Source organism: Ursus americanus, chromosome 13 (assembly GCF_024610735.1).
Source record: "Ursus americanus isolate L20-20 chromosome 13, mUrsAme1.1.p, whole genome shotgun sequence".
NCBI lineage: Eukaryota > Metazoa > Chordata > Mammalia > Carnivora > Ursidae > Ursus > Ursus americanus.
This window is the reverse complement of record NC_142139.1, coordinates 39412651-39434727: the sequence shown is the minus strand read 5'-3', so window position 1 is coordinate 39434727 and position 22077 is coordinate 39412651. Positions and strand designations below refer to the sequence as shown.

The 22077-nt window shown below is 32.4% G+C and overlaps 1 protein-coding gene across 4 annotated transcripts in view; it reads left to right on the top strand.

Moving 5' to 3' along the window:
- The window catches only part of LRBA (LPS responsive beige-like anchor protein), a 791030-nt gene that overhangs the window by 178195 nt on the left and 590758 nt on the right, over positions 1-22077 (top strand). For all 4 annotated transcript variants that reach the window (XM_087866503.1, XM_045798851.2, XM_045798849.2 and 1 more), the window contains 8 exons: positions 4480-4677; positions 4879-5012; positions 6833-6941; positions 7478-7630; positions 13528-13696; positions 18398-18477; positions 19759-19821; positions 21744-21841. In XM_087866503.1, the coding sequence (XP_087722629.1) occupies positions 4480-4677; positions 4879-5012; positions 6833-6941; positions 7478-7630; positions 13528-13696; positions 18398-18477; positions 19759-19821; positions 21744-21841 (1004 nt within the window). The remainder of the gene's footprint in view (positions 1-4479; positions 4678-4878; positions 5013-6832; positions 6942-7477; positions 7631-13527; positions 13697-18397; positions 18478-19758; positions 19822-21743; positions 21842-22077) is intronic.

The following is a 22077-nucleotide window of genomic DNA, read 5'->3' as shown; positions in this document are numbered from 1 at the left end:
TCTATACCCTGCCACAAATTATCTTTGTGGATTCAAAGAAGTCAGTTAATTTCTTTGGACTTTCTCAGTTTCTGCCTTTGGAAAATGGATTATATAATCTCCCAGATCATATAGCTATATTTTGTGAGTTGGTAAATAGGTTAGCTTTTGTAGGTTGCCCAAATGATATTTCCCCTCAAAAGCATTTATTAACTTGTTTAAAAACATTTATTTCAGTTATGCTAACATTCCCATTATAATTAGCTTTCATTAAATTAAAAAAAGAATATTAAATCAGTGCTTACAAATTTATTAACAGTTTATATAGGAGGCAGAAATTTAGAAAAATGATACATTAAAGGTTTTTAAATGTTTCATGTAGAAATCAGAAAGGTAAGGGCAGTCTTACCCTGTTTTACATTTTATTTTTATAATAGTATTGAAGCAGAATTCACAAGTTGAATCCAACAAGACTTTGTTGGAAAAGACATTCCATTTAGCTTTAAGTGATTGCAGTTAAAGAAAAAATCCTTGTCTGTGATTACTTAGAAGTATGGTTTAAAAGATAAAATATGAGCTCTTTGGTAAAGGTAAATATAGAATCCTGTAATATTGCAATGTTAGTGCGTAAATCACTTTTAATTCTGGTATGGAATTTAAAAGCAAAACCCTAAGACATCTAAACCTATGTATGCAATATAAAAAGATGTAATTTTTGATATAAGTAACATAAAATGGTGGTAGAGTTGTAAATGAGTAAAGGTTTTGTATGTATTTGAACTTGTTATTGGCTTAAAATAAAGTATTATAACTTTAAGATGTTTTATGTAATTCTCATGGGTACTACAAAGAAAATACCTATAGAACTTTACACAAAACTAAAGGAGAAAGGGATATAAGTACCAGAAATCATTGGCATGTAAAAAGAAGTCAGTTAACAAATTACAGTGAACAAAATGGCAATAGTCTTTCCCTATCACTAACTACTTTAAATGTAAATCGATTAAAAGAATAGATTGGCTAAATGGATTTAATAAAACAAAATCCAACTATATTTTGTCTACAAGAGAAGCACTGTAGATCGAAGGACATACATATGCTGAATATGAAAGAATGGAAAAAGACAGTTCATGCAAATGGTAACCAAAAGGGTGCAGGGGTGGCCATACCTATATCAAAAAAAATAGATTTTTAAGTCAAAAACTGTTACAAGAGTCAAAGAGGGAAATTATAATGATAAGAAGTGTTAGTTCACCAGGAAGATCTAACAATTAAAAATACATACACCTAACTTTTGGGCTCCAAAGTGTATGAAGGATTAAAAGGAGAAGTATGTAGTAACTCAATAATGCTAGGATATTTCAAAACCATTTCAGTAATGGATATAACAATCAGAGAGAATTTCACTAAGGAAACAGAGACCATGAACAACAATGTAGACCAATTGGACCTAATAGATATATACAGAACACCCCACCAAATGACGATAGAAAACACATTCTTATCAAGCTCATATGGAGCATTCTTCAGGACAGACAACATGTTAGGCCACAAAATTAAATTTAAGAATACTGAAATGACACCAGATATCTTTTCTTACCACAAGAGAATGAAATCAGTAGCAGAAGAAATCTGGAAAATACACAAATTTATGGAAATGAAGCAATATGCTCTTATACAACCAGTGGTTCAAAGAAATCACCAGGAAATTTCTTGAGCCAAATGAAAACAAAACAACATCAAAGATTATGGCATTTTGTGAAAGCAATACTAAGAGGAATGTTTATAGTGACAAACACCTATTTAAAAAAAAAAGAAGGATCTGAAATCACTAACCTAATTTTGCCCTTTAGGGAACTAGAAAAAGAAGAGCAAACTAACCCCAGCACTGTCAGAGGAAAAGAAGTGATAAAGATTTAGAGCAGAAGTAAATGAGATAGAGACTAAAACAACAATAGAAAAAAATTAACAGAACTAAGAGTTTGTTTTTTAAAAGATCTACAAAACTGACAAGTTTTTAGCTAGATTAAGAAAAAAGAGATGACTCATAACTAAAAGAAATGAAAGAGGAGGCATTTACTACTAATGCCATGAATATAAAAAGAATTATGAGACTCCTATGAACAATTTTATGTCAGCAAATTGAATAACCTAGAAGAAATGGGTATTTCCAGAAACACAGACCCTATCAAGACTGAAGTAATAAAAACAAATCTGAACAGACTGTAGCTACTAAGGAAATTGAATCGGTAATCAAAAACCTCGGAATAAGGAAAAGCTGAGTACTACATATGGCTTCCCTTGAGAATTCAAACATTAAAGAAGAATTAACACCAGTCCTCAACTCTTTCAAAAAGTGAAGAGGAGGGAATACTTCCAAGCTCATTTTAGGAGGCCAGCATTACCTTGATACTACAGCCAAAGGCACTACGAGGAAAAAAAAAAACAAAACTATAGACCAATATCCCTGATTAATATCCATGCAAAAATCTTCAACACGATACTAGCAAATCAAATTCAAGAGCACACCAAAAGGATCATACTCTATGATGAACAGGGATTTATTAATGGAATGGAGGGATGGGTCCACGTATGAAAGTCAATCGTTGTAATATACATTTTAACAGAGTAAAGGACGGAAACCACACAATCATCTCAGTTGATGCAGAAAAACTGTTGGAGGGGTGCTTGGGTGGCTCAGTCGTTAAGTGTCTGCCTTTGGCTCAGGGTGTGATCCCGGCATTCTGGGATTGAACCCCACATCGGGCTCCATGCTCTTCTGGGAGCCTGCTTCTTCCTCTCCCACTCCCCCTGCTTGTGTTCCCTTTCTCACTGGCTGTCTCTCTCTCTCTCTCTCTCTCTCTCTCTCTGTCAAATAAATATAAATAAAATCTTAAAAAAGAAAGAAAAACTGTTGGATGAAATTCAACATTCTTTCATAATAAAAACAACAAATTACAAGTAAAGGAAACTACTTCAAAATATAAGGCTGTATATGAAAAGCCCACAGCTGACATCAGATGCCGTAGTGAAAGACTGAAAGCTTTTCCTTTAAGATCAGGAACAAGGCAAGGATTCCCATTCTCAACATTTCTGTAGGACATAGTACCAGCTGTCTTAGCCAGAGCACTTAGTCAAGAATAGGAAAGAAAAGGCATCCCAGTTGGAAGGGATGAAGTAAAATTATATCTGTTCACAGATGATGTGATGTTACGTGTAGAAAACTAAATACTTCACAAAAAACTGTTAGAACTGATAAAATCAGCTAGTTTGCAGACAGGTCAATGTATCTCTCAGTTTAAAATCTTTTGCATGTCAAAACTTTGTGTATCAAAAAATTGAGTGAATAGGCAACCCATGAAATGGGAGAAGATCCTACAAACCATATATTTGATACAGGGTTTATATCCAGAATATATAATGAACTCCTACAACTCTATAACAAAAATACCCAAATAACCCACTTAAAAAGTGGGCAAAGGACTGGAATAGACTTTCTCCAAAGAAGATACTCAGATTGTGAACAAACTTGAAAAGATGCTCAATATCACTGATCATCCGAAATGCAAATCAGAACCAAGTAGGTATCACTTCATACACCATTAGGATGGCTATTATAAAAAATGAAACAAAATAAACAAGTGTTTGCTAGGGTATGGTGGTTCTTCAAGAAATCAAAAATAGAATTACCATGCGATTGAGCGTTCGCACTTAGGTGTATGTATGCAAAAGAATCAAAAGCAGGATCTGAAAGATATTTTCATACTCAAGTTTATTGTAGCATTATTCATGATAGCCAAGATAGCCTAATTGTCCATGGACAAATGAATAGATAAAATGTGGTATATATGTACAATGGAATACTATTCAGCTTTAAAAAGAAGGAAGTTCTGACATATGCTGCAACATGGTGAATATTGAAGACATTATGTTAAATGAAATAAGCAAATAAATACGCTGGGATTCCAATTATATGAATTATAAAAAATAGTCACACTCATAGAATCAGAAAGTAGAATGGTAGTTGCCAGGGGATGGGGATAGGTAGAAATGAGATGTTGTTCAATAAATATTGAATTTCAGTTTCGCATGATATATAAGTTCTAGAGATTCATTGTACAACAACATGCATATAGTAATACTATAGGTAAACTTATAAATGTTTAAGGTGGTAAATTTTATGTGACATGTTAAGCACAATTAAAAAAATCCAGAAAGGCAAAATACAATGGAAAAAATGGTAAAGTACCCGGTGTAGGGCACTAAGTTTTACATTTTTTAAATGTAAGGTTTAATACCAAGTCGAGTTCATTTCCATTGAATCTTTAAAGTGAACACAGTGCACTTTAGAAGTAATTAAAGAAACAGGGCTCTTCTTATTTGATATTGTTAGGAAAATGATCAAAGGTCTGTTCCTTAAATTTTTATATCTGTGGTGATGTGTATCTAAATTTTCTTTTTGTGGTATACTATCTTAACTGTTCTACTTTTTATTCATAGGGTACATTTAAATTCAAAGCAGAAAGTGATCTGTTTCTTGCTGAGCATCACAAACTTTTATTGTATGATGGCAAACTCTCTAGTGCCATTGCATTCACGTACAATCCACGTGCTACAGATGCCCAGCTCTGTCTTGAATCATCCCCTAAGGACAATCCTTCAATTTTTGTTCATTCACCGCATGCACTTATGCTCCAGGTACTGGCTATAATCTTTTTTTTTTTTTTAAGCTATAATCTTTTAAGAATATTTTTCATGGTGAATTTTGATGTGTTATTGAGGTGTATTAGGTAGCTTCTGTTAAATACATGCAATATTAACATATTGTTCTTATGCTTTATTTTAATTATTTTGGAAAAGAAATCATTAGAATTTTTACTGTGTGTTCTATTTCATAAGGATGTGAAGGCAGTTTTAACACATTCCATTCAAAGTGCTATGCATTCAATTGGAGGAGTACAAGTGCTGTTTCCACTTTTTGCACAGTTGGATTATAGGCAATATTTATCTGATGAGGTTGACTTGACTATATGGTGAGTGCCTTTATTTTTTTAATTTGATGTGAGAGTTACTTTCATTACTGTTGAGCTACACAGTATTTTTTCTGCCTTTTAAATTGGTTGCAGGGTTAAAAGAGAATATAAAGAAATTTATGAGCTATAAATGTTACTACAAATTGCTATCAATAATAGTAGTATTAATCTAAATTCTTTATTGATAGGAAATATGGAAGCTGTAAAAAACATAATCTTGTTTTTGAATAAATTTGGAAATAATAATGATTTAACAAAAATGAATACATTTTTCTCTATCATTCTAATTTAAAAAGATAAGTTATTTTAAATTGTTACATGACAGTGATTTATTATGGGGATTTAGCTTTTCATTTTTAATTATTGCATATAACTGAAAACTAAAATTTTTGATGATGAAATTTATATTATAGGTGGTATTTTTTTTAAATTAGATTGTACATTGGACATATTTCTCTCTTCTCTTACAGTATAGATTCTGAAAAAGGTAGAGACATAAGAGGAAACAATATAAAACATTGGGGGGGTGTCTGAATGAATTTTTCATGGCTGTATATTCTAGTGAGACTAGTAATTATGTTTAATGTATTATTTGAGTAAATGAGTTTTCCATTCCTTTTTAGAATTCTCTCATTTCTGCTTTGATACATAAGTTGATATCTGCTATCAATGTATGTATTTAATGATGTAATAATTCTCTTGGAATTATTTTCAGGCAACAAAATGACTTTTTAAACTATATATATATATATATTTTTAAGTAATCTCTACACCCAATGTGGGGCTCAAACGTACAACCCCAAGATCAAGAGCCACACACTCCACTGGCTGAGCCAGCCAGGCACCCTGACTTTTTTCCCCCTAAGGAATGAGCTATCAAATCAAGTACTTATGACATTAAAAAAAATTAAAATTATCCTTGACATATTGCTACTTCATTAATTTTTTTGTGTCCTAGTTTGAAACCTGTGTAGCAGAACCTCAGTTATTTTTTTCTTGGTTATCCTTTTTTTTCCTTTTTTTTTTTTTTTTAACTTTTCAAAATCTTTATTGGAATTGCTGACATTTTAAGAGCACTTTTTTGGAGGAGAAGGTTGGCTGCCAGTCAGGCTCTCTTTCTTTGTGGAGATATCTCAGAGCAAAATTTTGAGAAGGAGGTAACAGCTGACTAAGGTTCCATTCCATTTTCGGTATCTCTAAAAGTTGTGAGGATGCGAGCATGAATGTACTGCCTATTCAGTTTTTAAAGTCTTCTCAGTTGGTTACTGAGTTATGATTTTCCTGTTGGGATAAGGTACAAAATTCTTAAATTAGTGTTTGAGGACTTTGGTTTGCACAATTTTACTTTCTTATTTTCCCCTTCACGAACTCCATTCAAACCAGGCCAGTCTGGAGCCCTAACACATTCTGAGTGTTTCTACCCTAGTGTGTTTGCTCTGTGTATGTTTCCCCTCTGCTTGGCCTCTAACTCTCTAAAATTGAATATATGTGCTGATCTAAATTACATATATTCTTTAAGGATTTCATATACTTATGTTAGCTGTTTTATTACTTGTTTTTGGACATGGCTAATTTTTCTCTAGTTCCTGCATGTTTCCTCATGTTGCTTCTGAGTAATTCACTTACTAGTAGGTTGGTGATAAAGTATATGGAATAAATAATTGAGTAAGTCCTAATCTTACCTTCAAATTCTAATCCTGAAATAATGTTGGAGGCAATTTTATTAGAACTTCAATTTCCTTGCTGTATTTAATAACCCCCCCACCTTTAAAAAAAAAAAAAGTATGTTTTTTGGACTATTGCCTGTTTTCTTATTCTAGTTCAACTTTGCTTGCTTTTATCATGGAGTTGTTGAAGAACTCAATTGCTATGCAAGAGCAGATGCTTGCCTGCAAGGGCTTCTTGGTAATAGGATACAGTCTTGAAAAGGTAATGTATGAGATGCTTTACATTTTTTTGTTCTTAATTTTCAGACCATGGATTTGATCTCCTAAGTGGTTGAGAAATTCTTTCTGCAAGTGTGTCTCCTTGGTTACATAAAATTACCAAAATTAAGATAACCTTTTGTTGTTTTACCTTTCCTCTATTGCTTTATTAGAGAAACGTAGCATTGAGTCTCATGGCATCTTGAGCTTTGAGCACAGTTTGTGGGCCAATTTTTTTCTAGTATTGACAGCCTTTAATTTACTTTCCTTGCCTTGTACTGGTAGTGACTTCTTTTTTTTTTAAATAGAGAGGGAGGGAGTGGGGGTGGAGGAGCAGAGAGAGAGAGAGAGAGAGAGAAAATTTTAAGCAGGCTCCATATCCAGTGCAGAGCCGGAGGTGGAGCTCGATCTCACAACCCTGAGATAATGACCTGCATGGAAATAAGGAGTCAGATGCTTAACTGACTGAGCCACCCGGTTGGGGGGGGTTCGGCCCTGGTAGTGACCTTTGATCTACTTTTTTTTTTTTTTTTTTTACAGTCTTCCAAGTCCCATGTCAGCAGAGCAGTACTTGAGCTTTGTCTTGCATTTTCAAAATATCTGAGTAATTTGCAGAATGGGATGCCCCTACTCAAACAATTGTGTGATCACATTCTTCTTAACCCAGCTATATGGATTCATACCCCAGCCAAGGTAATACATATATATAATTTTGTTTTATATATATATATAATTTTGTTATATATATATATTGATTTTGTTTTACTGTTTTCACCAAGTTTTTGTAGTTGAGGAGAGTGATAATTATGAGGATTTTCTTCTATCCTTTCACATGCTGTCAAGTAAAATTTCAATAAATTGTGTTTTTTGAGAAGCTTACTTTTTTCTTTTTAGGTATATTTGCATATCAGTGTATATTTTTTTGTAGAGCAGTGTATTTTTTAAGATTTTAATTCTAGTATAATTAAAATACAGTGTTATATTAGTTTCAGGCATACAATATAGTGATTCAACAAATTCTGTACATTACCCAATGCTCATCATGACAAGTCCACTCCTTAATCCCTATTTCACCCATCCCCTCACCCACCTACCCTTTGGTAACCATCAGTTTGTTCTCTGTAGTTAAGATCTGTTGCTTGGTTTCTCCCTTTTGTTCGTTTTGTTTCTCAAATTCCACATGATGAAATCATATGGTATTTGTCTTTCTTTGACTGACTTATTTCACTTAGCATTATACTCTCTAGCTCTATCCACGTCATTGCAAATGGCAAGATTTCATTCTTTTTTATGGCTAAATAATATTCCATTATATAGACACCATATCTTCTTTATTCATCTATTGATGAACACTTGGGCTGCTTCTATAATTTGACTATTGTAAATAATGCTTCTGTAAACATAGGGGTGCATATATCCCTTTGAATTAGTGTTTTTGTATTTTTTGGGTACATATTCAGTAGTGCGATTACTGGATTGTAGGGTTCTATTTTTAATTTTTTGAGGAACCTCCATAGTGTTTTCCACATAGGCTGCACTAGTTTGCATTCCCACTAACAGTGCCAGAGGGTTCTTTTTTCTCCACATCCTTGCCAACACTTGCTTCTTGTATTGTTGATTTTAGCCATTTTGACAAGTGTGAGGTTATAACTCACTGAGTTTTGATTTGCAATTCCGATGAGTGATGTTAAGCATCTTTTCATGTATCTTTTGGCCATCTGGTTGTCTTCTTTGGAGAAATGTCTTCATTTCTTCTGCCCAATTTTAATTGGATTGTTTGGTTTTTTGGGTGTTGTATAAGTTCTTTATATATTTTGGATACTAACCCTTTATCAGATAGGTCATTTGCAAATCTTCCATTCAGTAGGTTGCATTTAGTTTTGTTGATCGTTTCTTTTGCTGTGCAGGAACTTTTTATTTTGATGTAGTCCCAGTAGTTTAGTTTTGCTTTTGTTTCCCTTGCCTTAGGAGACATATCTAGAAAAATGTTGCTATGGCCAATGTCAGAGAAATTACTGCCTGTGCTCTTTTCTAGGATTTTTATGATCTCGGGTCTCACATTTAGGTCCTAAACCATTTTGAGTTTGTTTTTGTGTATGGTGTAAGAAAGCGGTCCAATTTCATTCTTTTGCATCCTGCTGCCCAATTTTCCCAATACCATTTGTTGAAGAGACTGTTTCCCATTGGGTAGTCTTTCCAAGCCATGTCAGTATTTTTAAGAAACAGAGCTATACTCTTTATTTTCTGTTAAATCAAAATTTTTATTTGAGAGAGACTTTGATTTACTAAGTATAAATCAAACTTGGACAGGTCCAATGTAAATATAATGTTTCCTATCAACTGTAGCTCTATTCTGTTGCCAGTATGCATACAATATCAATGTGTACATATGTATGTATACATATACATGAGTTTAATTCTGCCAGAATAGTTGAAATGTCACCCAGTTTTAAGGCTTCCATGATATACTGGTCTCCTTTAATCATTTTAATTCACATGAATTTAAATTATTAAATACAATTATATTTATACACAACTTATTTAGTACTGTAACAATAAACCAATTCCTTCTAAGTGAATATAAGTGAATTTGTGATAAAGTATATAAATAAAACCTTTGTTAAGTCCTAATGTTGTATTAAATTGTCCTAAGAATATTAATTGTGGTAGTGTTCAGGAGAAATTGAAATAGAAATTTTTATTAAATTGCATAATTGTACCTGCCTTATCTGCAGTTTTTTTAGAAGTTGTATTATTTCATACCTATTAATTTCCTCTCTCCACTTCTCCCTTTTGATCCACTTAGAGTGTTTATCATTGTTTAGGTTGGAATAACACATACTTATTTTAGTTGTCAGAAAAAAATGCAGACTTTCTTTGCTTTTCTAGAGTCATAGTATCTTATTTTCAGTTGGTCTTTTCAAACGTTAAAGAGAAAAACAGCTGCTGACTCTGATTGCCATTTGGAAATAATCAAAGGAGGCAGCTGGAGGTTGTACCTTTTTATCTCTGGGTTCAAATTTGACCTCTTTTTCTTCTATGACCCTTAGTCTTATTTCTTTTCAAGGATTGTTTCAAGTTACTTTTTAAACCTTTTACTAGACACTTTTTTTTGTCTTACTAGGCAGCATATTTGTAAGGCTTTGGATCTCTTTTGATGTGGTCAAAAAGCCTGTTTTAGATACTTAGTTGTAGAGGAATATTTTTAAAATTCGTAATATCATTTTCTTAAGTTCCTGGTGTTACTACACTCTATTTCTTACCTTTTCCTTGTTAATAATTTTCTTTAATTTTGTTCTTAGAATTTATAATTGATTTGATAATACTAAGTTTTCCTTGTTTTAGCTGTCTGTTTTGTGTATCCATAAAGGGTTATATCTGCTTTAATTGTATTATGGAGATAGTTCTAAAATGGTTTGTTTTGTTTTCCGAAGTTTGTTTGATCTGGGTGTTATACAATTACAGGGAGGGAGGAAATTTTTAAGAAAAAAAATACAACGTGATGCATACAAAATGAGGTTTAGGGTTTTGCAGAGAACCTCTATAGATGAGTGAGCATAAAGTTTAAGCTTCATTAGCTTCGTGGTAATTCCACCTGTGGTTACCAAAGGTGAAGGTATGTATTTATGAATCAGCCTTTGCTTTTGGAAAAGGGTGTTGACTATGCTGTATGATATCCGTTCATCTTCTCAGAGATTGTCTTTTTAATGACCTAAAAGGAGAGGTGAAATTTCCTGTATAAAACTTTCCATTTTTCTTTTACTACAGTATCATTCTTAATAGACTGACTTTCTTCAGTTTTTCATTTTTTATCACTATCATTTTTTGGCCAGAATTCTTAGTTTTTAACATTTCACTCTCAGATTATTTCTTAGCCTCAAACTGTGTAATAATTTCCCCATTGTTTACAGAATAAAGTAGTCCCTTTTCTAGCCTTAAGTCTTCATGTCAGTTCTCCTTTCTAAGCTTTCTGGCTTAAAAACTCAATTACCCTCAGTGGCTAGGCAGGTACTAAAATGTTATCCCAGAGCAGATGTTCTTAATCTTAGGTGTCAACAGAACCTGTTGGGAGAGGTTTTTTTAAAAAAATAAAAAACAGAATTCCACCCCCTTCACTCCACATTGTGTTTTATTTGGTCTGGGATAGGGCCCAGACATCAGCATTTTTAAAACATGTTTTTCGGGTGTTCTAATGCACAATCAGAATTGTGGACCATTGTACAAGATCTTGGGAAACCTATTGTTGTATGATCTACCATTTTCCCTATTTGAAATTTCTACTTTTGTTCTACCTATATTACTACTAATCTTCAAAGCCTACTGTAGTACCTATTTTATTAGTCAGGCTTTTTTGAGTATTTTAGTTTATCCTGTAATAATTTCTCTGCCCTCCAAATTGATAGTTTCTAATAACTCTTTGCTACTCATTTTGCAATTAATTACATATTTTACAATTAGGTACATGGAATTAATTACATATATTCTTTTTTTTTTTTAAGATTTTATTTTTAAGTGATCTCTGCACCCACTGTGGGGCTCAAACTTATAACCCTGAGATCAAGAGTTGTTTGTGTGCTCTACCAACTGAGGCAGCCAGGTGCCCCTTTATAACGGTGTTAATTCTAGACACTTTTTTTTTTTTGAAGATTTTATTAACTTATGAGAGAGCACAAGTGGTGGGGGAAGGCGGAGGGAGAGGGAAAGCAGGGCTGATGAGGCAGGGCTCAATCCCAGGACCCTGGGATCATGACCTAAGCTGAAGGCAGACATTTAACCAACTGAGCCACCCAGGTGCCCCAATTCTAGGCACTTTTTAAAAGAATTTCCTTAAGTAGTCTTTATGTTTCAATAGGCATCTTTATTACATTGGCTTTTTACTTAAATTTATGTGTATTTTTCATCTTTTCAACTGGATTTCAGCTACCAAGGGATAATGTATATGTCCTTGTATTTCTATTAATACATCACTATGCATAAGTGGATGTAAATATTTTTTAAGTGACTGAAATAGCATGGTTAAGAGTTTGAACCATGTCAAAGAAGTGTTATATAGCCTTAGTGACAAGTATACTGGGGCTATCCATTTGAATAACATTAGCTGCATCAACATAATACTATTTTTCAGTGAGACAGTGGGATATTCCACATACATAGTTTTCTAAACTATAATCATTATAAAATTGAACCTCAATTTTAAGTGGTTCAGAATCTGCCACTCTTTACCATATATGGTTACTAATTGGCTCCCTGATTCATTTAACCTTGATTTTTATTTATAGGGCATCTGGAAGATAGGTACCTAATTTTTGCTCCCTAAAGAAATTACCAGGTAACACTGACATATCTTGCAGGTTTGAAAATGAAAATGCCGTCATTGTCTAGGAAGACAGCATAAATGTTCCATTTTAAATGATTGGGAATAGTTTGGTCTTTGGTCAAGGGGCAAGTGTATATGTCCTACTTAAAATTTTTTCACTTATAAAGTATATCTACTAGCAATGAATTGAAAAATTCTTGATTTTGACACAATAGTAGAACAAAAGCAATCCTTATTTTGTGCTGTTGGAAGTACTAGATTGTAGCTGTTGGTGAGTTTTAGAGCTGTAATTTCAGTGAAATTTTGTACTAATATGAAATGTGTGGTGGTAGAGTAGTACCTATAATCTTTTGTTTCTCCTAAGAGCTTGTATTTTGAAGTTACTAAGTTCTTATGTGTTTATTGAAATAATTTATTTGTAAATAAGACTAGTAGAATCCTTTTTTTTTTTTTTTTAGATTTTATTTATTTATTTGTCAGAGAGAGAGAGAGCATAAGCAGGGGAAACAGCAGGCAAAGGGAGAAGCAAGCTCCCAGCCAAGCAAGGAGCCCAGTGTGGGACTTGATCCCAGAATCCTGGGATCATGACCTGAGCTGAAGGCAGATGCTTAACCAACTGAACCACCCAGGCATTCCAGTAGAATCCTTTTCTAATTAGAGGATAATACTGATAAACATGTTCAGAGAGTATAATCTTATGATTATAATCTTTCTGTCAATGAGCAATTAGAATTCTGTTTTTCTAATATTTCTTAAGGTAGGCTTTACACTTTTTTTTCCCTTTTGACTTCTACCTTTTTCCCTTTCGAGTTATTCCTACTTTTTCTTTCCTTTTTTTCTTTTTTTGTTATTTTATCTTCTACTTTTCTGCAAAATGAAGAAAATTTCCAGCTTTTTAAAGCTACTATGCATAGTATAATTAGTAAGCTTACCGTAAAGAGGTTATATATGCTCATGAATAATTGCTCATTGCTTAATAGGAATTAAACAGTTATTTCCATGGAATAGTGCTGTAAAAATTTGATATATTAGGGGATGTTTTCTTTATAATGAAACTGTAAAAGAAGCATTTACCTGGTGTAGTTTTATAAGGAATGTGTGTGTTTGTGTGTGTGTGCGTGCCAGTGAATGTGTGTTATCTGTTAGCATGGGTGTTACCATCAAGCTCAGCATCTTTTTGGAACAAGTATAATCCAGGTGAGAGTATTACTGGAACCAGGGATAAAATGGTATGCTGCTTCTTTGATGTAAGTTCTTCATTTTGATTCTCTAGGTTCAGTTGACACTCTATACTTACTTATCCACGGAATTCATTGGTACAGTCAATATATATAATGCCATTCGGAGAGTTGGAACAGTGCTGCTCATCATGCATACACTGAAGTACTACTACTGGGCAGTGAATCCTCAGGATCGAAGTGGTATCACCCCTAAAGGATTAGGTATATTATCCCTATTTATATATTTTTTTCTTTTCTTTTTTTTTTCTTTTTTCTTTTCCTTGTTTAATATATATATTAAAAGAATAATATATTATTCTTGAAGTTTTTCTGAATATCATCATGGCAGATTTTCTTTTTTCTTTTCCTTGTTTAATATATATATATTAAAAGAATAATATATTATTCTTGAAGTTTTCCTGAATATCATCATGGCAAAATTTTACTTTAATCTTATTGATAATTTTAATAGTTTGTCCTGAATTGAGGTTGCCAGAGGTTAATAACTTGCTACTTTTATGGGAGAATGCTGCTTCTGCTGGTATAAGTTGTTTGCAGGCAAATATGACTAGGATGATACTATTAAGTCTCTGAAAATGAGAAGTTCTATATTAGCTTATGGTATTGATGCTGAAGCTAATTATCATGATGAGAATTATTGAAAAACCATGTTTTTTGGGAAATGAAGATTTCTTGCGGAAGTAGGGGATGTATCTGCTAATAAATAATATAATGAAGTTACAAAATTTCAGTAATTATTTTCCTGTATAATCAGGAAATTACTGGAGAGATGGTATTCATTCATGATGTCAGAAATTTATGGAAGTTATCAAAATAAAAATTTTGACAAATGGTGGATCTTTTGGTTGTAAGTGCAACCTGCTTCATATTGGCTATTGTTGTAAAAGGGAGTTAATCAGCTCATATAAACTGGCATTATCAGTTGAACTTAGTGCCAGGGTTCAGAATATGCCCCTTGAATCCATTTTGTCTCTCTCCATTTCCCAGTTCATCTGTGTTGGCTCTTTTCATGTATTCTCTCCCTTGTAGTACTAAACAACAACTCTACCTGCACATCCTTAAAACTATAAGTCTATCAAAAGAGTGTCTGCCTGTATTGAACATTTCCAGCAAAAGTCTCTTTGTTGCTCAATGGCTCTGGCTGCATCATGTGCACAGTCTTATGTGGCAGGTATTTTTCTGATTACGCATATGTGGGCATGGAAGCCCTTCGCACCTCTGAAGTACATGATCTGAGAGTGAGTTTGGGTTCAGTGCCTTGATAAAAACTGAAGGCTGCTATTTGAAATCAGGAAGTAGATGCTGGAGAGTCATTGTACTTAAATGCTTTGGCTGTTCAGTGATTTACAAATACAAGTTTCATATTAATACAATGTTTCTTTATGCCTTTCAAAATCTGCTTATTCTCAGAGGATATGCTATGTATAATTTAGAAAGATATGAATGCACACAGAAGTTGTATGATCTGGTTGAGGTGGTAGGGTTGTGCAGATAGAGAACTAGGTCATAATTTCCTGATGACTATTTGATGGTACTGTAGGGGTATCATGTACTGTCCTGGGTATTAGTTTTGTATTCTGGAATTGATTTTATAACTGATTAGTGACCTTGGGGAAGTCTCATACTTCAAGTGAGAGAGCTGGACAAAGTTTGTGTTTCTATTGTAACTCTGTAACCGATTCTTTGTCTAGGAATTGTCATGTGGAACAAATTTTAAGCAATTTTCTTCCTATTTTAATTGATCCATTTGAGGTCATGGTGGTCTTGTGCTTTGGTGGTCTGAGAACTAGTTGTAAATAGTGATTAGTGGAGGGAAAATTGCAGAAAATATGAAGCTAACAGGTACCTAACTTTAGGATTTTATAACAATGGGTGTTTGGTTTCAAAAGCTTTCTACTTGGGGATTATTTGTTTGAGACATGAAAATTGACTTTAATGTGAGCCATGTGTGACCAGGGACTTTTTCAAGAAGGGGAGGAGATGTCAGAGGTAGTCAACATAATGTTTCCCTTCCAAATGAACCAAACTGTTTTGAGGTGTACTTTTAAAAATTTTTGTATTAGCTTATGCAAGAGTAACCGAAGCTTTTTTTTTTTTTTTTAACTAAATTCACATATAAGTTTGGATTTTCCTTTGTAAACTTGTTACTGTACTAACATTCTCAGAGTCTTTTAAAACAAATGTAAGTGCATATTATTATTGAATACAAATTTTATTACCTCATTTTCATGTTTTGAATTTCATCCAACCTTAATAAAAAATAAACTCCTTCATTGTAGTTTCAAAGTAACCCATTTTATACATTTGGAACACTGTATATACTATTGTATGTGAGATTGAATGTCTTTCTAGAGGCATAAAACTCTATATTGAAGAATAATTGACAGTCTTATATTAGTATCAAAATAGTGATTTGATATTTATATACATTATGAAATGGTCACCTCAATAAGTCTAGTTACCGTCTGTCAGCATGCAAAGTTGTTACAATATTATTGACTGTATTCCTTACTCTGTACATTAAATCCCTGTGACTTACTATTTTATAATGGGAAAATTGTACCTCTTGACCTCTTCCCCTGTTTTGTGCATCCTCCCATCTTCTTCCTTCCTCCTCTCTGGCAGCTGTCAGTTTGTTTTCTGTATCTGTGAATCTGTTTCTGTTTTGCTTTGTTTTGTTTTTCACATTCCACAAACAAGTGAAATCATACACTATTTGTCTTTCTCTGACTTACTTCACTTAGCATAACACTCTTTAGGCCCATCCATGTTGTCACAGTGAAAAGTTCTCACTCTTTTTTATGGCTGAATAATATTCCTGTGTGTGTGTGTGTGTGTGTGTGTGTGTGTGTGTATACACACACACACACCACATCTTTATTCCTGTATTTGTCAGTGGACATTTAGGTTACTTCCATAAATGCTGTGGTAAATAATGCTGTGCTAAACATACCGATGCATATATATTTTTGAATTAATGTTTTTGTTTTCTTTGGATAAATACCTAGAAGTGGAATTGCCGGATTGTATAGCAATTCTATTTTTAATTTTTTGAGGAATCTTCATACTTTTTTCTGTAGTGGCTGCGCCATTTTACATTCCCACCAACAGTGCATGAACTTTTCTTTTCTCCACATTCACACTAATATTAAATACTTCTTGTCTTTTTGATTTTAGCCATTCTGGCAGGTGTGAGGTGAAATCTCATTATGGCTTTGATTTGCATTTCACAGATGGTTAGTGATGTTGGACATCTTTTCATGTGCCTGTTGGCCATCTGTATGTCTTCTTAGAGATTTTTCTTGTTTCTTGAGGTGGGCCTGTTTTGATATAAACTTCCCTGTTGGATCTGCTTGTGCTGCATTTCATAAGTTTTGGAACATTGTGTTTTCATTTTCATTTATCTCAAGGTATTTTTTAATATCCTCTTTTATTTCTTTATTGTCCCATTGGTTTTTTAGTAACATGTTTTTTAGTCTCTGCATGTTTGTGTTTTTTTTTCCGGTTTTATTCTTGTAATTGATTTCTAGTTTCATATCCTTATGGTTGGAAAAGACACTTGATATGATTTCAGTCTTCTTAAATTTATTGAGACTTACCTTGTGGTCTGTCATGCTGTTATTGTAGAGGAATGTTTCATGTGCTTGAGAAGAATGTTATCTTGTTTTGTAGGAACTACTCTGTATATATCTGTTTATTATATTTGTTCTAATGTGTTATTGAAGGCCAGTGCTTTCTTATTCATGTTCTGTCTGGATGATCTATCTATTGATGTAAGAGGTGTGTTAAAATCCCCTATTATTATTGTATTACTGTCAAGTTCTTGTTTTTGTCTGGTAATATTTGTTTTATATATTTAGGTACTCCAGTGTTGGGCACAGAAATATTTACAAGTATTATACTTTCTTGTTGGATTAATACCTTTATCATATGTAATGCATTTTGTCTCTTGTTACAGCTTTTTAAAACGTCTACTTTGTCTGATAAAAGTATTGCTGACCCAGCTTTCTTTTCATTTTTATTCGCATGGTGTATATTTTCCTATCACTTCACTTTTGGTCTTTGTGTGTCTTTAGAGAGTGGGTATCTTGTTGGCAACATATAGAGGGTCTGCTTTTTTTTACTCATTTACATTCAGAGTTGTTACTGACAGGTACATATTTATTACTATTTTGTTAATTGTCTTCTGTTGTTTTTATAGTTCTTCTCTGTGCCTTTCTTCTTTTCTTGCTGTCTTTCTGTGTGATTTGATGATTTTGTTTAGTGTTCTGTTTGGATTCCTTTTTATTTTTTGTGTACCTATTAGAGGTTTTTGTTTGTGGTAACCATGAGCTTCATATCTAACAAACTCTGTATATAGAAGCCCATTTTAAGTTGGTTATTCCTTAAGTTCAAATGCATTCTAAAATACATTTTTACTTTCATCTCCCAAAGTTTTATATTTTTGATGTCATATTTAAAATTTTTTATTTAGTGCATTCCTTAACTAATTATTGTAGATCTGGTTGATTTTATTACTTTTGTCTTTCAGTCTTCATACTCACTTTACAAATGAGTGATCCCCTACCTTTACTATTATGTTCTCCTTTGCCAGTGTGATTTTTTTCTTTCCTGTATTTTCTTATTTCTAGTGATAACCTTTTTTTTTTCCTGCCTAAAGAATTCCCTTTAATATTTCTTGTAAAGTCTGTTCAGTGGTGATGAATTTTTTTAGTTTTTGCTCATATTGGAAACTCTTTATCTTCCTTTCAATTCTAGATGATAATGTTGAGGCATATGTCTCTTTAGGTGACTCACTTTTATATTTCTCATAAATATATGGAAGAAACTATTAGGAAAGACAGCTTTATACTTTGAGGTCTTTGAAACACTAAGTGTGTGTGTATATTATTTTTTTCAAAGATGGACCACGACCTAATCAAAAAGAAATACTTTCTCTACGAGCATTCTTGTTGATGTTCATTAAACAGTTAGTGATGAAGGTGAGTTTATACTACTTCTCCTTTAGCATGTTCTGTATTTTAACTTATAATTTCACATAATATACAATCTTGGGTTTATTTACCCTTTATTGGGTTATTAGGTTTGCACATCGGAAAGTACTCTGAAAGATACTTGATTCTGTGGTTTTTTGTTCTTTCTTGTACACATATGGTTGTACATCATTGCAGAATTGGAGATTGATAATTGTAATATATGTTATATGAATTTCTCTAGGGGTTCAAGTGGATTTATTCTTTCATTCAGTAAATATTTACTGAGTTTCTGTTAAGTACTAGGTATGTTCTTGGCGCTAGTGATACAGTAGTCAAGAGGAGGTTTCATTTTTAGCGGGCCTCTTGTACCTGACATTCAGATTTTTGAGAAAAAATTTCCATGTGTAAAGGTACCAGAAAGATGTATCAGCCTTTAGAAATTATTACATTTGTCCCATCTTATTCTGTTGTAGATAAAGTAAAATTTATTATTTTAAAGGAAGGTATTTTGGTTTTATAAGAGAGCAATGTATGAATGTATTTTGTCAATATGTTATTTTCCTATGTCATTTTCTTATTTTTTAGAATTTAATATTATGTTAAGTGGGCTAAACTTTTCGTATATCTTTTAGACTCAGATACCTTATTTCTATTTACAAAAAAAACTTATCACTTGATTTTTGTGTTTTTAAATTTTTTTGTGTGTTTTTGTTTCCTAATTCTCTTTCTTATTGCTCTTTTCTCATTGCAGTTTTGTTTTATCATTAATAAATTGATAGGATAGGTTGAAAATTTACATAGTGAGTTCATATTTAAAAGTGCAGTGTTTTCCTCAGGGAACAGTACTACTCAGTTTTTAGTACCTGACCGTTTAACTGGTAATTTTAGAAGCTGTTCATTTACTCTCAAAATTTAATAGAAAAAGAAATAGAAAAATTGTCTTCTGTATTTAGTGGAGTGATAGGTGTGAATAGTATTCTTTTATCACTAACTATTGGTTTTCTTACTTCAGGGTTTAATAGCTTTTTTAGATAGCCTGTCATGTATGGTTCTGAAAACAGGATACCTGATATCATTTCTTTGACTTCTACACAGTCTTGATTATTGCATATCTTTAGTGTTTCCCCTAATTCATGTTTTAAATTTAGATTCTATATTATAGTATCTTTGTATATTTATAGCAACTGACCAGGTTGACAAATGTTAGGTGTATTATTTACCTTTAAAAAAAAATTTCTAAAATGCATGTATAAGATACTTTAAGATACTTATATTATGTTTTTAAAGGATTCTGGAGTAAAGGAAGATGAACTGCAGGCCATTCTCAATTACCTACTCACTATGCATGAGGTAACATTTGAAATTTATATTTTGGGATTTTATTTTTTGAGCTGCATTATGGTCTTTCTTTTTAAAGTAAAAAGTTAAGGTGATCTTTCATTAATATAATGGGGAGTAAATGTACTTAGGAACTAAATCTTAGCAACTTTCATTTAAATTACCACAAGATCCTTTATTACCACAAGATGGCTCTGAGAATAATCATGAAAAGCTTTAAAAAGTTTTGAAATTGGATCTCATTGAATTAATAAGAAAGTATGCCAAAGAATACCTTCATTGTATCTCTAGGAACCAGTGTAACATATGGAAAAATAGGTTATGAAAATGACTAAAAATGATTAGATTTTTAAATTCATAACACAGTCTTCCAACTGATTTTGCATGTTCAAATACTGTGAAGTCAAACAACTTATTTATAATGGGATTTGTAATTATGTGGTTGAAAAGGAGGTTGAAAATAGATTGAAATGTTTGGGGTTTTTTCCTTTATTATTTTGCCCTGGGAAAATGTAATACATGGCGATATAATCTAATTAAATAATGGGATTAAGTATTTGTTAAATAAGTAAAATTTAGAATTGATGTAATTTCATGTAAAGCACAGCATTTCAAATGATAATTTCATTTCTATTTTATAGTTCATGTCTTGTGTTTTAATAAATATCTGTTATAGTATGAAATAATGTCTTTTTAAATCATCAGTAAATGGGAGATACTATTTTGTCCTATTGCTCTTAATTGAGGTAGAAAAGTGGATTAAATTTCTTGATTGGATTATATTTGACTCAAACATTAATGATTGTACTTTCTTTTTCCTCTTGATTAGGGTATTTTATTTGTTGAATTTCTTTATACAATGCAATAGTTGAAGATTTTTCAACTGAACTTCCCAGTAATGTTATTGTATATGATTTTGTTTTTTATTAACCCTAACTCCCTACAGGACTGAAGTACTTTATAAAAGAGAAGCTGAAAATCATGGTGATCTTCTCTTTTCTCTTAATCTGTTAATTCAGAAATCTTTTAGGTCTTTCAAAGAACACTTTTCCTAAGCCTCAGTTCCCTAGCTCTAGATATCTGCTTAGCTTACTGAAAATTAGATGTTCAAATAACTGCGGTTCCACAGCTGTGAACAAAAAGTTATAGACAGGGCAACAGAGAATTAGCTCTTGGTAGCTGCTTCCCTTGTCCTTTTTTGGGTCAGTTTTGCCAAGTTGGTTCTAAATATGCATACATACTAGAATATTCAACCAAGGCTGTGTAGGATTGTCTTGGAATTGTTTTGGATTTCAGAACTCGTATATGTTTCTGTGCTCTTCTGTCAGTATTAACAAGTTATACTACATACGGTAGTATGTTGCCTCAATAAACATTTACTGATCATCTATATCTTCAGTATTGTCAACAGATAATATATGAAAACTATTCAGTTATTTCCTCAAAAGCTTACTGTTACAACTGGTTTCTTGAGAGGGTCAGTGAATAAAGCACTTCAGGTAAAATTGGGAAATTATACATATGTTGTCTCCAACACTGCCATCAGATTGCCAGCATCGATTACCTTATTGTTGGCTCTGATATGTTTTGCTATAAAAAAAGAAAACAACTTAGTTTCTCCTTTCCTCAATTTCTTTCTGTCTGAAAAAACCTGTTAAGTTAGATGTAGTATATCTATAGAATATGTTTCAGGAAATCTTGATACTGTATACTTTAAGAAGGATTATGTTTCTTTGATTTAGACATTTGAGATTTGGTGATGTGATATTTGAGTTAAACAGATGAATATGTATGTATAAAGAATGAGCTTGTTAAAAACAAGTATATATTGATCATATGGCTATTTATTAAGTTACTTTTTTTATTAAAGAAGTATTCAGTGTTCAAAAAAGTTCTTTTTTTCTTATTTAAAAAAATTTCTATTTTGATTTTAGGATGACAATCTAATGGATGTCCTACAGCTGCTTGTTGCATTAATGTCAGAACATCCTAACTCTATGATTCCTGCTTTTGACCAAAGGAATGGATTACGGTAAGAGTTGTATATCAGGGATTTAAATATATTTAATATAAGAGTTTAGTTTGGAAATGAAAGAAGATTCTTAAATATGGGAAGTACTACTGGATCATATATTATAAATGAGTTAAGGTATAAGACCCATTTGTTTTATGTGTTATGATTTTTGAAGAAATCTTTAATTATAGAGGATGTGTTACTATTTAATTTGTGAAGACAGATCAGGCAAATCAGGTTAGTATTTTGTATGG